Source organism: Phyllostomus discolor, chromosome 2, assembly GCF_004126475.2.
Source record: "Phyllostomus discolor isolate MPI-MPIP mPhyDis1 chromosome 2, mPhyDis1.pri.v3, whole genome shotgun sequence".
Taxonomy (NCBI): domain Eukaryota; kingdom Metazoa; phylum Chordata; class Mammalia; order Chiroptera; family Phyllostomidae; genus Phyllostomus; species Phyllostomus discolor.
Genome location: NC_040904.2, coordinates 132,095,627 through 132,112,985, shown reverse-complemented (window position 1 = coordinate 132,112,985; position 17,359 = coordinate 132,095,627). Strand labels below are relative to the sequence as shown.

Here is a 17,359-nt window from a genome sequence, read left to right as displayed (position 1 = left end):
AACTTAAAATGTCAAAGCCACACCATTGGTCATCTGACTGGTCTATTTTGAGATAAAATGTCATGGGGGAGGAGGGAAGTTAAGAGAAAAGATTAAGTGGTATATTTACCCATTTAAAAAACCATTTATTTTCTATAACAAATAATTCATTGTTTCCAGAAATCCACATTAGGACAAAAGAAAAGAACAGAGCCCATGCTCACCTGGAACAGTGCTTTGTCTCTGAAGGTAACACAGGGATATACTAATGGAAAGCATGTTTACTCTCCACAACGGCCAAAAGGCCAGCAGTTACAATGTTGCCCTAAGTAGCAATAATGTTCTTTAGTCAACCTGAGCTCTCTCGTTAATTTAACCAAGATCAACTACCTACCTAGAGGTCTGCTCTGCCAGGAATACCTTTAATCTGGGGAAAAAAATGGTACTGCCTCCAGTTTTTGCAATTGTTGTTAAATTAACTTTTCAAATGTTAATGTACAGGATATAGATTTCTGATATTACTAAAGAGTATTTACCAAAATCTCATTCCAGCCCTGGCTCCTGATCCCTTCCCTAGAGGCAACCAGTGTTAACCATTTTCTTGCAAATCCTCCTGTGTGCTTAAACAAGTGTGTCAATTGACTTGTATATTTTATACAAACAGTGACATGCTACTCCCACCATTCTGGGTTTTGCAGCTCCATCCTCCTATTGCCCAGTCCACTTAGCATATAATAGATTGCAAATCATGCTTTATTAGTGCATAGAGCTGCCTTATTTCCCCCCTAATTTTGATAAATTTTTATTCTGACAATACAATTGTCAGAATACAGTACAATTTACAATGTAGTACAAGAAATTTATATAATTTATTGACCAATGTATCCCAATAATAAAAAATGCCCTTATATTCTCTACTTTAGATTTTGCTCTTGTTGACATTTTGTCCATTTGTTTTATCATTCTCTCTCTATATAAACAGTTTACATATGTATATCTTTTCTTATCTAATTGAAACAACATTAGAAACATGTCTTTTAACTACCAAATACTTCAGTATGTATTTACCAAGGATATTCACTGACATAAACCATAGTAAAGTTAACGAAGTCAGGAAATTAAGTACTATTTAATATATTCTTATTATCTACAGTTCATACACGGGTTTTGTCAATTACAGCTATTTTCCCCAGTCCATGAGAAGAGCCAGAATATGCATTGCACTAATTGCTATGTATGTGTAATCTCCTGTGAACTAGAAAGATCTCCTAGGTTATTCTTTCTCTTTACTGACCTTGATATTTTTGAAGATTGCTGGTCTGTTATTTCTGTAGTATGTGTAACAATCCCCCTTCCCCCTCATATTACCTTGGGTGTTAGATTCAGGGTATAATTTTATAAGGAATACATCAAATTTATGTTGTGTTCCTATCAGTGCATCATATTAGGATGCATGTCTGTCCCAGTATTGGTGAGATTCACTTTGATCACTTGGTTTAGGTGGGTTTTGCCTTGTAAAGTTTGTCTATTTCCCCTTTGTAATTAGTAAGTAGTTTGTGGGGAGATGCTTTAAGACTATATCAATATCCTTTTCCTTAAGAAACTATCACACACTAATTTTTAGCATCCTCTAATGATTTTCCAACTCATCATTATTTCTATAATTTACTAATTAGAAATTACATTAATTAGTAATTAAATTATTTAATGAACTAACATTAAATTTCTTTTTTTTTAAAGATTTTATTTATTTATTTTTAGACAGAGGGGAATGGAAGGAGAAAGAGAGGGAGAGAAACATCAATGTGTGGTTGCCTCCTGTACACCCCCTCTACTGGGGACCTGGCCCACAACCCAGGCATGTGTACTGATTGGGAATTGAACTGGTGACCCTTTGGTTTACAGCCCGAGCTCAATCCATTGAGCTACACCAGCCAGGACAAATTTCTTAATTTATTATTATAAAATAAAACTTTCCCTTTTCCTCCATTTATCTTTTATTCATTTACTTATTTATATCAGTGTGGACTCAGATTATTTTACTCGGGTTGTAATCCAGTTACCATTATTTATTTTTACTCATATAGTTCCATATTTGCCTAGGAAGAGCTCTTAAAACTGACCTTCTGATATGTGTCCATCGTTCTTTGAGTACTTTCTTACTTCTGGAATTAAAAAATGTTCCAAGATGTATTTCCCCTGCCTCAGCCCTGGAACTGGCCTCTCCCCGAAAGAATCTCTGATTTCTGTTAGTGGGGAATGGCATTCAGAAACCAAGATCTGGGGACTATGCTCATTGCTACTGGTGCATCAGAGAACAGAACTAATAAATAAGATATAAACAGAAATTTCAGTGCACAGAACTAAGAAATTAGATATAAATAGAAGGCTGTTATATAGATATATAGACAAAGATATAAAGATATGAAAAACCATGAGTTCATTCTGATAACTCAAAGTCCACTCTAACACTATAGAATACATATAAGCTCTGCCTCTTTTCATGTTTATACCTCTCCCTCCATGCAAAAACTTGGCTCCCATTATGCTTGATATATTCTTGTTCAAACCTAGAATATACAAATAGTAGAACTGTACGGTGATAATCATTAACCCACACCTCTGCAAACAGCAATCCTACTAACCAGAGTTCAGGATTCAGTTTGGCTCCCTTGCCAGACTTGGTTTTATTCTTAACTTATTTTTGAAATTAGGTTAGGGCATGCCCTTTATACCAGGTGTGGCCCTGACTCCTAAAGCCTGGCCTTCCTGGTGTCTCGACTGCATGCCTGTGGTGCTCGGCCAGATTTCCCCATTCTGTCTCAGAGAGACACAGGGACATCTGGCCCTGTACAGTTGCTGGGATCACCATTCTGCTTCCAGCCCAGGATTAAGCTATCTCTGCTAGACTTCACAGAATCTCAAAGTGCATATGTGTCACTGGTCTCTTCGTCAAAATTACAACCCCCTACAGACTTCGGTGGCTGGTTACCCCACTCAGCAAAAGCTTCTCAGGAATCCTGCCATGCAAACTGCCACCCCATAACTGCCAGAACTAGGACCTCGGAGGCCTCAGTGCAGCCAGGCTGTCGCTCTGTTAGGCTCCACTTTTCTGCTGTGGAGCAGGTCCAGTGCCCCTAGGAAGAAAGCCCAGGTGAGGAGGGCTCGCCTTGTGTTTCCCTTCTTGAAATGATCACAGCTTTGCACTCTCTGTTGACTGGTACCTGAAAGCTACTATCTCATATATTCTGTTTTGTTTTCCAGTTGATTTAGCTGGAAGGCAAGTTTGGTTATCAATTACTGTTATGACTGGAGGCAAGTCTGCCTTATTCTTTTTAGTAGCTACATGTACTCTATTGTGTACCTTAATTTACTGAACCAGTCTACCCAGTCTACCCTACTTAGATTGTATACAGAGCTTTTACAAAGGGTGCTGTAATGTACGTGTCATTTCTGACATGTACAAATATATCACTATGATACATTCCCAAAAGAATTACTGATGAATCAGAGAGTACACATTTTAGAATTTACTAAAAAGGTCTGTGTTCACAATATGGTATTTTTCACAACTTTATAAATTTGGATTATATCTCTCTCAAGCTTTTTTATTCCATATTCAAGAGAGTCCTAATAATTCAATCAACTTCATATAGAAATTCTTGAATTTTTCAATCATTTCAGAAGTCCCTCTCTATATTTCCCACCCTCACGATGCCCTACTGTAGAAGCCACCAACCAGGAGTAATCTCAGCTGTCTAGTTTGACGGCACCACGATTCCGTACTGTCTGTTCCATTTCCAGGCTCAGGCTAGTCTTTGGGTCACAAAAGAAAACACTGCCTGCCTTCTTCAGGGAAAAATAAACAAGGCAATCTGCTAAGGAAATCTATGAGGAGTTCTTTATAAATATTTTTAAAATGAAAAAATAAAATGTAATCTCCAGGCATACACATCTATAAGCCAAGACAGAAGAGGGTTACACAATAAAAAATATTCTAATCACAACTAGATAAATTTTAATACCCTACCTAATATTTCGACAATTAGTTTATACTGTCCTAGCATGGTATAACAGTATAATTAAGTGATAGCACAAACTTAAAATTTCTTTGCCCTGAATGAGGGAATAATTAAGCATGTTTTCCTACTAGCTGGGCACTAATCAGCTTGCTAGCTTAAGTGTGGTCTAAAACAAGCTGTAGGAGCTTTAAAAATAATCTTCGGTAATGACAATCTGGAGAAATTTAATTTAACTCATTCAAATTCCACATCCCTGTGAAGACTGATAATGGTAACATCACAAACCTTTACTGAGTTGTGGGCCAAGTACCTTTCAGCATTCTTTTATTTAATCCTCACAACAAGGCAGGTGGATGTCATTATCCTTTTTACAAATGAGAAAACCAGTCTTAGTGAGGTTAAGTAAATTGCCCAAGGTCACACAGATGGAAAGTAGTAGAGCTCTATTTTAAACCAAGTTCTATCAGACTCCAAAGGTTGGTCACTTATCTATAACCCAGTGCTTCTCAGAAAGGATTTATGGATTTATGGGGATTTATGGATTGTCTCCACTAAAACTACTGGGGGGCTTAAAATGCATATTTCTAGTAGGTTACATTCTTTGGAGTGAGACCCAGGGATCTGAATTTTTCATCACTTTCTTAGTTAAATCTCATATATGTAGAAATGTGAGAATTATTGCACTCTGCTACTCCTCTCAATGGGTACTGAGTACTACATTACTTTAGCACTTGGGAGCAGGTTTTAAAACTGTAACAGTAGGAGAAACTTCAACAAAAGCTACTACACAGGTTGCCATCAAGAACCATATTGGGAAAAGAATTTCTGGAGAACTTTTAGTATGGTTTCACTGTGAGGAAATAACTTAAAAACTCCCATTTTAATTCTCCTCTATTTAGTTAGAGAAAGGAAAAATTAACTTGCTTTTTACAATCATGTATTCTACAAACACCCACACACATTAAATGGGGACTGAGTCAATGACAGGGTAAACTTTGTGGGGGGAAAAAAAAGAACTTCAATGTTAAAATTTTATAATTTTAAATGGAAACTTCTAAATTGCAGCTCAGGTTCTATGTGAAAATACTTCTAAGCTCTTCTAATGTTCTGTATAAGCTTGAGTGTGGCCCTCTGGGAAAGAGACTGATGAATCTAATGAAGAAGACAATGGCTCGAGAGTCCGACTCCAAACCAGGCGTAGCCAGGCGCTGCTGCTCATTTGCTGTATGGCTTCAGGAGAGTTACTGAACTTTCAGTTTCTGCACCCACAAAAAGGGACGACAACAATTCACAAGTTATTGTTTTTTCCCATCATCTCTCCTCTCTCCTCTGATCACCTCTCAACCTGCCCTGTGAAACCCAAGAGCCCACCACCTTCCAAGAGGCTATAAAGAATAAATTCATCATGTAAAGTACAGTATAGGGATTACAGTCAATTAATACTGTAATACTATGTATGGTGTCAGGTGGGCACTAGATGTATGCGAGTGATCACTTTGTAAGGTACATAAATGTCCAATCACTATGTTGTATACCTGAAACTAACATAATATTGTATATGAGCCCTAGTTGTTTTTGTTTTAAGATTTTATTTATTTATTTTTAGGGAGGGAAGGAAGGGGGAGATAGAGAGAGAGAGAGAGAGAGAAACATCAATGTGCGGTTGCTGGGGGTTATGGCCTGCAACCCAGGAATGTACCCTGGCTGGGAATTGAACCTGGGACATTTTGGTTCCCAGCCCATGCTCAATCCACTGAGCTACGCCAGCCAGGGCGAGCCCTAGTTTTTTTTAAAAAAAGTTAAAAAAATAAAGCCATCAAGCTTCATGTTGTTTTTCCTCTAATCATGACTGGATGCTTAGCCTGAGCCCCTCTGGTCGCCAATCATCATGTACTCTCACTCCTATGATGCCCTAGAGAGCCCCTTAGCTGAACCTGACACCCATGCCCTCTCTTCTCCCCAACAGTTACCACTCGGCCAGAGGAGCACCCACCAGACGATCTTACTTATATCCACATCTTCCTCTGGAAGTCCCTCCTTGTCCTTAACTACTTAAACCTTGATCCTGCTTGGGGACACCAAGATTCTGAAACCCTTTCAAGAAACAATCATTTTCTCTTTCACACTTCACCTACTTCAGGACAGACTTTCTCTCCATTCCCACTCCTGGTATTAGTTCATTCAACAGATACCTCACTTGCTGGATTGGTAAACCCTTGTGGGTGGGGCAGGGGAAGTACTAAGTAACAAAGTAGGCAAAATCTCTAAATGGGAGCTTATACTCAAGTGGAGAAAAGGGAAACAAGCACCACATGAAAGATAAAGCAGGAAGTCATAATGAGAATTTTGTGTGGGGGCAGAATATTTCAAATGGAGTGACCAGAAGCATTTTTAAGGGGAGGCATGAAGGACAAGAAAGAGCCAGACAAGCAAAGAGTGAGGTGAAGAACATTTCAGATCAAGGGGAACAAGACCCCTCTCAGTACTTTTCTCCCATGCTTCCTCTGCAGCCCATTCTGTGGTCACACCCTGGGTATCACCAACAGAACCTGAGCATTTCCCACATCACTAAATAAAACTCACCATCCTCTGGCAACTTGCTTCCTTAGTGCTTGCTTGTTCAGTGGCTTCCACTGCATCCAGAAGTCAAATCCTCTGACCTATGACCCCTTAAGGCTCTTTTCACCAACTTCTTTTAACTATTCAATTTATAATTCCCCTCCTACACGTATATACAATCCCTTGACTCTCCTTCCTTCCTTCAGGCTAGCCTGGCAAAATCCCAATCATTCTGCTTTTTCTGAGACTATCTCTGTGCCAGTGAGAATTGTCAAACACAATCCCCAGAGTGGGAACACTGTAAATTCATGATCACTCATTTCACATGGATCTCCCACGCTGCCCAGCAGCGCTCAGTTCAGTAATAGTTCCCTCCACCACTGTCTCTAATGACTATTTGATATCTTCTCCTCTCTTCAATATTTTTACCCTACTCTAGGCTGTGGCTTTTGTGATACCCTACTATAATGGCTTTCCTTCTTATCTTTCTGACTATTCCCTCTTCATTTCTCTTGGTATTTCCTCTTCTGATTTAAAGGTTGGATATCTTTAGGACTCAGACATAGGCTATCTGCCCTCATTGTTCTAAGTTCTTCCCAGGTGATCTATTCCCATGACTTTAAATACCATCCTATGTTAGTAACGCCCAAATTTCTCTCTGTCCCAGACACTTCCTAACTTTAAAGATCACCATCCTAGTCTGAACCACCATCACCTCCTGCAGATATTACTGTAATATTTCTTGATTTCTCTACTGATAGTTTTATCTCCCATGGTAGCCACAGTAATCTTTTTGAGGTATAAATAAGACCATGTCATTCCCTTATTTAAAACCCTTCAGCAACTTCCCATACCTTTCAGAAAAAAAATCCTAAAATATGGCCTCTTAGTTTCCAATGGCTGCCATAACAAATTACCAAAAACTTGGAGACTTAAAACAGAAATTTACTCTCTGACAGTTCTAGAGACTGGAAGTCTAAAATCAGGGTGTTGGCAGTGCCACACTCCCTCTAAAGGCTCTAGAAGAGATTTCATTCCTTGCCTCTTCCAGCTTCTGGTGCCTTCAGGAGCTCCTTGGCTTGTGCCCAGATCACTCCAATTCTCTGCCTCCAGCTTCACATTGCTTTCTCTTATCTACTTTGTGTATATCTTATAAGAACACCCATCATTAAATTTATCACCCAGATAATCCTAGACGATTTATTCTCAAGATCCTTAATTACATCTGCAAAGATCTGTATTTACAAATACTGTCACACTTACACGTTCAGGGGATTAGGACATGGGCATATCTTTTGGAGGGTCACCATTTAACCCACTATAACCTCCTTACCTCCAAGGCCTTCCCCAAGCTGACTCTGCTTCCCCCTGCAATTTCATCTCCCGAAGTTCTCTTTCTGCATGTACATGCTCTACCCATCCTGGCTGCCTTTTACTTCCTTGCTTGAGGATGGGCTCTTTCCCATCCTTTTTACATATGCTATTCTCTACATATACTATTCTCTCTCTAGTCTTTGTCTACCTAACTCCTCCTTCAAGTCTTGAATTAAATCCAACTTCCACAAAGAAGTGTTCTTTGACCCCATAAACTTAAGTGTGTTGGCACAGTTATCATTCCTCAAAGCGCCTTGTTTCTTATCTTCACAGCATTCAATTATTTTCCTGTTTCAAGTTGTACCTACGTAAAATGTGTGTGTTCTTGTCATTATCTGTCTCTAGCAATGGTCTGTGAATTCTTCATACCATCTCTGGCACACCTGTTTTGTTAAGTTCCGTTTGTACACACAAGCATCTGGCACACATTAGCAGTAACTAAATAAAGGAGTACTGAATAAAAAGAGTACTTCCCATTCCCTTTCTGAATAGGATTAGGCTAAGTGCAAATGAAAGGGTTTGGAGGGTAACCGGACCGCAGAGCACACTGCAGGCCTGCAGCAGACATCTCTCCCAAGCCAGCCTGAGAAAGTGGCCAAAGTGGATGTAAAATGGAAAGTAGTACCTGATTATTAGTAAGTCGTATGGACTTCTCTACTCTTCAGTTCTGCCATGAACAAACTATATACCTCAGGAACTCATTCACCTTTTATAATAATCTCTACCTCCTGTTGGAAAAGATTAATTGAAGTTTTTCTGAATTGCAGGGAAAACTCCCAATACCAACTGATTTCCACTGGCAGCCTAATACTAAGCTGGGAGATTCACATTATATCTGACTTTCTTATTCTACTGAATTACACAATGACTCAAATACTAATAATAAATATTGCTGGCCTGTTTTGAAGTCTAGTATGCACACATGGACATAGAAAAGAAAATCTTTTCTAAGACACATGGAATTCTCCAGCTTCCTTCTTATCCTGAAGTTTTTTTTAATTGAAATATAGTTCACATACTATAAATTCCCCCTTCTCAAGTTTACTATTCAGTGTTTTGTCCGATTTGTATCATCACTGTTGCTAAAATGTCACTAATTCCAGAACATTCTCATCACCACCACACCTCCACCCAAAAAAAAACCCATTCTTGTTAGCAGTCATGTACTGTTCCTCCTTTCCTCAGGCTCTGGAAGCCACTCATGTACTGTCTCTATAGATTTTACCTGTTTTTTTTTATATTCATTAAACTAACAGAGACATGAAATGATTTGTACAAGGTTGCAGTAACCAGTAAGAAAGACTTTAACACACATTCATAGCAACTTTTTAAATTGTTAAGAAAAACAAGATCAGTGAAAATATGTTTAGCTCAAGTATACATAGTATACATATCTTAAATGTGGCTATAAGACATCTGACGTATAAAACAGAGTCCTCACACTAGTAATTCTCAGGCAGTGTGTCAGGCTGGGGGAAGGCAGGTGTGCAGGGTGTTAGGCAGGAATCATTAAAGAGGAATAGAGATGCTACTGGTGAACAGGAATTGCACTGAGGGTCAGTGATGCAGACAGGTTGAAAGAGTGTGAGGCTACAGGGTTTATAGGACAGACATTTTTTTTTCAGCCCAGGATTGTGAAATTAGTGCTAACGTGTCCAGGTGCCCCCTTGCTTTCTTTTATAGTGCTCTCAATGGGTCCCAGAGATCCCTTATTCATCTTGGGGATCTGAGATTTGTTTGAGTAGTTAACGCAAAACAGTGCTAACACCACTTCAGAATACTGCTGGTTAATGACACCTTGCAAAATAATATAGAAAACTTGACTTTTCTATACTCTACTGTCTGCATTCTCCAATAAGTTAAAGAATTAAAAGCTTAATTTACTTCTGCTACTACCAATAAATGTATACACAGGAAAAGTGATCCTATAGACTAAAATAATCAGAATCCGATTGCAAAAATAATTAGGCACACATTTTATTTTTTTGTCTTAATTAGTATTGCAAATACCATTAACAAAAGAAAAACATGATGGAAATCGCTCATCACATGGAAGAAAATTCATCAGTCAAAAGAGATTAATCCAAACCTCAACATTCTTTGTGCTTATTTAAAAATATTATTAAAACAGCAATTCAAAAAGACAAGTCAAAACTAACCATTTTATCATTTCAAACTGAGATCATAAATCAACTAGGACTATACAACTTAAAAATAAACTTTTGTTTTCAACCTAGAAAAGTCTGATTTGCCAACATATAATGAATACAAATTTTCTTTTACAAAACAAATTATTTTGAGTTATAGAGATCCTGCAGATGACTAGCTTATTTTTTTTTTACAGAAATGACTTTTAAAAATGCCTATTTAGCTAGTCAAACTATTCATAGCCTTGGATACTAGACAATACAGTGACTGATGATTTTAAGTTGAAATGTCTTTTTTACCAAATATTTTACTAAAACTGTTATTGATCATGTAAATTAACTTAAAAGGTTAACTTTTAATTGTCCACCACAAAAGAGAGCTTTGGTGGCAATAAATTAGAAGTAAGGCATCTAAATGTATTTAGCTTGCAGTTTTATAGTGTGTTTTCGGAATTAAATTGGAAATGCCTATGAATGAAAACATTAAGGTCTAATTCATCTCTTACCTACAGTATTGTGAGGAATGAACAGCCTAATTGTTCCAAATTATTGATATAAATAAAGCACTAGCCTAAAATTTATTCCAAAAAGATTAATGGGTCACACCCTGAAATTCAGAATAAAAGTAAATACTTACTAGAATTAAGTACTACTTTACTTTTCAATGCTCCCTTTCCCTCTGGACATGAGTAGCAAGGTACTAGAATAAAAATAATTCCAGTAAGTACTTTAAGAATATGTCACTTTTAGTTCTCCCATTTTATAGAGGGCTAAGTAGAACAAAAAAAATAATAAATTAAAAAAGAGCTAATGTAATAATTTAAAAAAGGCACACTGAGCTAGGGGAGAGGGTGGCTTTAGGTAAATATCCGTTGTTAGTCATCCCTTTAGCAAAATTCAGACACTGTTATAAACCTTCCTTCAATTACAGCCAGGGTCGTGCACCTTGCACATGGAATCTGGACAATGCTTTAATAAACTGAAAGGTTGCCAGATAAGTTATAGAAAGTTAATAACACATTTTCATTTTAAGAAACAAACAAAAAAACTATTCAAGATACTGTGCAATTTTACGTTTTGAAATGGCCATCCCAGAGCCACTACTTTTTAGGTCATTAAGAAGACACTGAAAACAACTTTTCATGAGTACTGTGAACCAATTCTTGGTGGAGCATGCGTTTTTCATAAACTTAGACCCAAGTGAACTAATTGAGATTTAATTCTAAATTTAGCTTGTGATTTCTGGCTATAACATTGGAATATAACCAGTAATAACACTTTTGTGTTTAAGTATGTTTACTTTTCAAATTATTTAGTTTGGGAAATATTTATATCCTTAGCCCAAATGACTACTTACAGTTTGAAAGATTAAAGATAAAAATAAAAATTGGTTCAACAACTGCCAAATGAAATGAATACAAACACTGACCACAACAACTTTACACTCAATCCAAAATAAACCACTGCAGGGTGAGCTCAGCTCACTTAAGTATTAAAACCATTTCTCTTTTCCAGCTTCATAACTGGACCAAATGTTGCTCGACAACATTACCTACGTTAAGAGTGAAGAGATAAAAAGTGTTGTAAAGACTGCACAATAACTGAATTTGAGATGGGTGTAATGTATAATCATAACATTACAGAACTGGACGGGAACTGCAAGAGCTAATCAGGCACCCATATGTTACAGATGAGGACACTGAGGCCCAGACTGAGTCATCTGATCTAAGGAGTTGACGGAAGTCACATTCCTGGGCTGAACCATTCATTCATTCAGTCCTTCTCCTACTTCCTGAAAGCTGCCTAAGTGCTAGGCTCAGTGGTGGGTGCTGAAAACAGGCTGAGAGGCAGCATTCACCAATGCAGCGACAGGCCTTTTTCCTAGTCTTCTTAATGCCTCCTGAAATGCCCTAATCACCAAGAACTCACAGAAGAGTTCCTCTGCCTTTGCAAAACCAGGCCCACTTTCAGTTTCACACATTTCAGTAAACAAAGTTGGTTTAACTTCAGAGAGACCTCAATTGTATTTACTTTAAGTGATTAAGCATTAACAACGGGAAGGAAATGCAGTATCCAGAACGAATCCTTTTCTAATACATTCATAACTCAAGGAAGTGCAATGAGAAAATGCTCTAACACACAGAAAGCTTCACAGACAGGACAAGTTATGAAATAAACTCGATTAGAGGTATCAGTATAGATCATTAAGTCCAACAGTTCAAGTTTACAAAGCGTGGAATGTAAAGAACACCCCATTGTATTCAGATGGGAGTATATATTTTTAAGATGTCTAAATGTTAACGAGACCTCCAAATTCACAAACTGATGCCCTCTTCTAATTAGACACATATCCAAACCAGGACTTTCTCCTTAAAATTCACTTTCTTTGATTTCCATTTGATTTTTTAAAAAATTAGAATAAAAAATAAAACCTAAAATTTAATGTGCTGGCTAAAGAAATTCAAATTCTATGTACAATCAAAAGAGTTACAGCTCAAACTGCACATTTATGAGTTTTGTTAAACAATGAGATGTGCAGTGAACTTACCCACCAACATGAATTATCTTATTTTACTTGGACTTTTACATTCTTTAATATCAAGTCTGGCACTTAAATATTTTATGTGTATCTCAATTCACAGTCAACTTCTTTAAGAAGAAGAAACCATATTGACAGAGCTCTGAAATAAAACAACCCATAAGTAAGGCACTTTGAATTGTTGGACAGCAGCTCTCTGTGTGTCAGTTTCAGTGTTCTACACCAAAACGAACCACAGGTCACGCAGAGCCCTCGCAGATGAACACTGGGTGATTTCTGATAAAACACAATCTTCGCTGAGGCTCTTTGACTTTCCTGAATGTATCGTCAGCTCGGGACCAAAGTGCTGTTGTGCTCTTTTAGTTCTCAAACTTCCAGATTTGATTTTTATCTACAGCATTGCAAGTTCTCATTTGAACATCAGGTCGGCCCTCAGGTGTCCTATAAGCACTAAGACACAGTCCTGAGAACGGATGAAAAATGGTTCCATCTTCTTTAAAATGCCAAATAATGTTTGTTGGCACAGGGAACCCATCTTTCGGACAATTTTGCATTCCTATGTGATTTTTTTGCTCAGGAACCTCTGCACATAACTCTGTCACAGAATTAAACCTGATTTCTTTGTTTGAAGTATATTCAAAGAACTGATTGCCTCCTTGACCATGGCATCCAAATAGTGAAAGGTTAGCACCTGTAGGGTTGTTGTCAGGAGAATTATAATCTAAACATTCAGAAGAGATGCCCATACTACGAATAGCTCCATGCCAGCCTGGCCTATCCTCTGGAACATGTAAATTTGAAAACACATTTTTCAAATACCAGTCAAAGCTCTTGCAATTCAGCCGTTCTCGAAGTAATTTTCTTTCAGAGATATCACCATAAGCTTCTTTCCTTGCTGGAGGGTTTCGATTGTAAAAATGCTCTTTGTACTCATCCATCCACACTTCTGCTGCCCGAGCAGTGTTCTGCAGGAAATTGGGCCGAGCATAGGGAGCCCGCTTAGGGAATACGTGGCCCACGTGGGAACACGGGTGGATCTCCAGTTTACCTCCACATTGCCACACCCTGAAAGACAGTTCCAGGTTTTCACCTCCCCACACTTCCATTCCAGTGTCGTATGTTCCAAGGTACTCAAAATATTTCTTGCTGACAGCAAACAGTCCTCCAGCCATGGTGGGTGATCTGATTGGGTCAATTCTCGATTTCCGCCTATCCCTTTCATGCTTGGGAACAGAGTGCCACTGGAACGTTAAACGCCAGTCAAACCCGCCAATCATGGGTTCCCCAGTCTGCATATAAAATTCAAAAGTATTCCAATCTATGGTATCTATAACAGGACAAATAATTACTGTTTCATCCTCACCAATTCTTTCCAAAAGTGGTTCCAACCAACCAGAATTACACTCACAGTGACAATCCAGGAAAGTGAGAACATCCCCAGTAGCAAACGTGGCCCCAATCAGGCGGGCCCTAACCAGTCCCTCCCGCTTATTTGTTCTAATCAAGCGGACTCTATCCAGATTGCTGACATACGTTTCAAGTTGTGTCTTCAAATAAACTCTGTCACTCAAGTCATCAACCAAGATGATCTCCTTCAGAAGGACTGCAGGAGAAGTCTCTAAAACACTGTGGATGGTGCGGAGCAAAGTCGACCACGCTTCATTATAGAAAGCAATGATAACAGAGGTGGTGGGAAGTCGCCTATAGTTAAACGTCTTGGATTTACACTCGTACATTCTTTTATCCTCTATGTGGCGGTGCAGGGAAATTTTGTCACTGAGGTAAATATTAATAGCATATCTCTCAATGAGTTCTTCTTGCTGCTTCAGTTCAGCCTCGTTGAGCTGGAGTCTGCTGGCTTTCCCCCACTCCCCGAGTGCATGAGAATTTGCAGGGGGCTTCTCATACAGCGGTCTGGACAAATCCTCTGCCTTTTTCTGGAGATCTGGGAGCTGCCCTGGCCCCCGCTCCCAGGCAAGGCCAGTTCCAGAGGAGGCATGGAAAGTAGAGACTGAGAGTTCCACCAAGACATAGGCCACAGTTAAAAGCGCCAGCAGCAGGCAGCTTTTGCCTGCCCAGGTCCACCTCACGGCCATTCGGATCCTCACAGCTAGGGCGCAGACGCGGCCACCAGAGTCACCACGCGGGGGAAGAACTGCGGGATCAGACACTTGAGTCCCCGACTCAGGTAGGCGCGAACTTCCCAGCCGGTCCCTCCTTTTCTGCAGGCCCTCGACTCCTTTCCCGCCACAGAGGTTTCCCGGGGGTCACCTTAGACCTCTCTGCCATCCGCCTCCGGCGCAGCCCCAGCTCTTCTCTCCCCACTTCCTCCTGCACGTCTCTCAACTTTTCACAAACTCTCTCACCGACACCCCACCCTCCCGGCCGAAGACAAAGCCCTCCCCTTCCCACTCGCTCCTCCTGGTGGTTAGTTCGTGAAACTCTCCAGCCAGGCCCCAGCCTACAGGCGACTGTGCGGGGTGGATGGACTGGGTACCGTACTGACCGGGGGCCAGGCTCCTGCCCGCTCGGGCTCAGACCAAACCACCGCTCGGGGCTCCGCGAGTCCCCGGGCGCCCCCCCCCCCCCCCCCCCACAAGTCCTCAGTGGTTCTCCCGGCGGCCCAGCGTGAACAGAGACAAGGTTACCGACTGGCTGAGCGTTTGCCCCATCACAAAAAGAGAAAAAGAATAAAACTTACCAAGTTGTTTGCCGTTGGGACTAAAATCCACGGAGGTTATTGCAGCTTTATGGCCCTTAAAGTAACGCTCCAGAACAGGATCCTCCTGGGAAGGAAAGTTACCAGGTTTTGAAAGCAGGTGCAGACCTCGAATCCGGGGGGTCGGGGACACACGCTGTCCCTTCCTACGGGGTGCGGCCTGGGAACGGCCACAGACGTGGTGGGTCTGCTGGCAGGACGCCCCGCATGAGCGCACGCGGGCAGCCCCACAGGGAGGCGCAGGGCGCCCGCTTCCCCTGCACAGCCCGCCAAATCCTCGGTTCGCCCTTCCAAGAATCCAGCGCCCTGGAGAAACCACCAGGGGCGGCTCTTTGAAATGCAGGTTCCCAGGCCCCGCCCGTCGGCTGGCAGTCAGTGGCCAGACTCGAGCACTTTTTAAAAACCTCCCAGGTGATTCTGACGCAGACGCTCTACGGAAACCTTCCGAGAATTCTGGGGGCCATGCGACTGCAGGGGCTTGGTCTCCAACTCCCAGATGCGGGGAGCAGCGCCCGGGAGCCGGGCCAGGGCTGGGCGCCCCCGACACCCCAGTGAGACGCGGGAGCCCGGGGCGAGGGGCGCAGAGGTAGGGGTTCTGGACCGGGCAGCAGACACTTGTCTCCACTTTTCTCCAGATGTGGGCGCCGCCTGGACCTGGGCCCGCGGCACCGGCTCTGGGGAGTCGCTCCCCAGCCCGTCCTTACCGGGGCGGAGGCCATGGGGGGAGCGGTGAGAGCCCGGTTCCTGCCGGTGGGGGAAACCGGGGAAAGGAAGGGGATGGGGTGGGATGGGGGACCGTGCGGCGCCCGGAACCGTCTGCCCGCAGCCGTGGCGCCTCCCGGTCACTACAACAACGGCGGCCCAGTCAAACCCCGCGCTCCAGGCATGGCCAGCGGAGCCCCGAGGCTCAGCCGGCGCCGGGGAAAGCCCGGAGTCCTCCAGCCCGCCGGCTGGGTGACCTTGCCTCGGGTGCGACCACCCACTGAGGGAGAAGTTTATTAGCACTCGCGCTCCTCTCGGCTAGAAGCCCAGAAGGAGAGTAGTCACCGGGGCAAGGATGAGACCGACGGGAGGGCAAGGGTAGTGAGTCTGTGATCGATGCAATGAGAGCTCCATTACTCGTTAAAGAGACAGTGCCTGGGATTTTCGAGCGGGTGCCGCAGAGCTTATTGAGACCGGGGAGGCAGATTTGCTGTGAAGTGGGGCAGCTTGCTAGATATTAATGTACGTAGAGGAACTAAACCTCTGGATAACAGATTTGAATTTATTTAAGTACTATTTTTCACACATACTGAGTGATATAAATATAGATAGTGGGTAAATGGAATGAATGAATGTTGGGCATCCACTTAATGTTTTTCTGTTTCTATTCTAATCTGCTCTTTGTATGTTTTAGAACAGCCAATTTATGCAGCAGCCTGTCTAAAGTCTTTAGGAATACTTAGAAATAAACATTTTATTTGTTTTATCCGAACTACTAAGCTACATAGTAACTACAGCCATCTCTACAGCAGCCTTTCTTAACACGTAATGTCACTTGAGTTCAGCAACACTATAAAGGTGATAGAGTTACCAACGTTTACAAATTATAAACTTGATTATTAGATATTTTATATGAAATTGTCGAAGATCACACAGAGACAGCTCTTCCAAGTCCATATCCTTTTGTACCCTGCCTTAAAGCATGAAGGACTCAGTTGAAAATTACGTATAGAATAAGAATTCTTGCCTGTGTAAGATGGCATAATAGATCACAGCTGGTGAAATACATGTTCTGTGCAAAAGTGAAAGGTATACTACACACCTTAGTTAGTTTCTCTAACTGTTGTCCAGTGGTAGAATTTAGTTTTAGAGAACACTGTTGTTAGTGATTAGGCAGATAGGAAATAGCTTTAGATTGCAGTATTAGTTTAATTCGAGTATATGTTTGTTGAATACTTGCCCTCTGGCTCTGAGGGATACAAAGGTGACAGATATTTTGTCTGCCCTTAAGAACTCAACAATCTGGGTTTCTGTTTGA

At 41.1% G+C, this 17,359-nt stretch overlaps 2 protein-coding genes across 6 annotated transcripts in view; both read right to left on the bottom strand.

The window, feature by feature from the left end:
• POC1B (POC1 centriolar protein B) overlaps positions 1-16,390 on the bottom strand; it is a 101,515-nt gene extending 85,125 nt beyond the window's left edge. Inside the window, exons 1-2 of one of the 5 annotated variants that reach the window (XM_036018591.1) lie at positions 16,044-16,390; positions 15,322-15,406 (exon numbers count right to left, since the gene is read on the bottom strand). In XM_036018591.1, the coding sequence (XP_035874484.1) occupies positions 15,322-15,406; positions 16,044-16,058 (100 nt within the window). In that variant the 5' untranslated portion in view covers positions 16,059-16,390. The remainder of the gene's footprint in view (positions 1-15,321; positions 15,407-16,043) is intronic. The other 4 variants (XM_036018594.1, XM_036018593.1, XM_036018592.1 and 1 more) reach the window with 4 other exon arrangements.
• LOC114512650 (polypeptide N-acetylgalactosaminyltransferase 4) lies at positions 9,899-15,076 on the bottom strand. The gene has a single exon (XM_028531587.2). The coding sequence runs from the start codon at positions 14,714-14,716 to the stop codon at positions 12,980-12,982; it is 1,737 nt and encodes a 578-aa protein (XP_028387388.1). The 5' UTR covers positions 14,717-15,076; the 3' UTR covers positions 9,899-12,979.
• Positions 16,391-17,359: the final 969 nt, after the last annotated feature.

What these genes read in the sequence shown, in the direction of transcription:
- LOC114512650 (XM_028531587.2), bottom strand. Translation starts at nt 14,716, where the DNA reads ATGGCCGTGAGGTGGACCTGGGCAGGCAAAAGCTGCCTGCTGCTGGCG.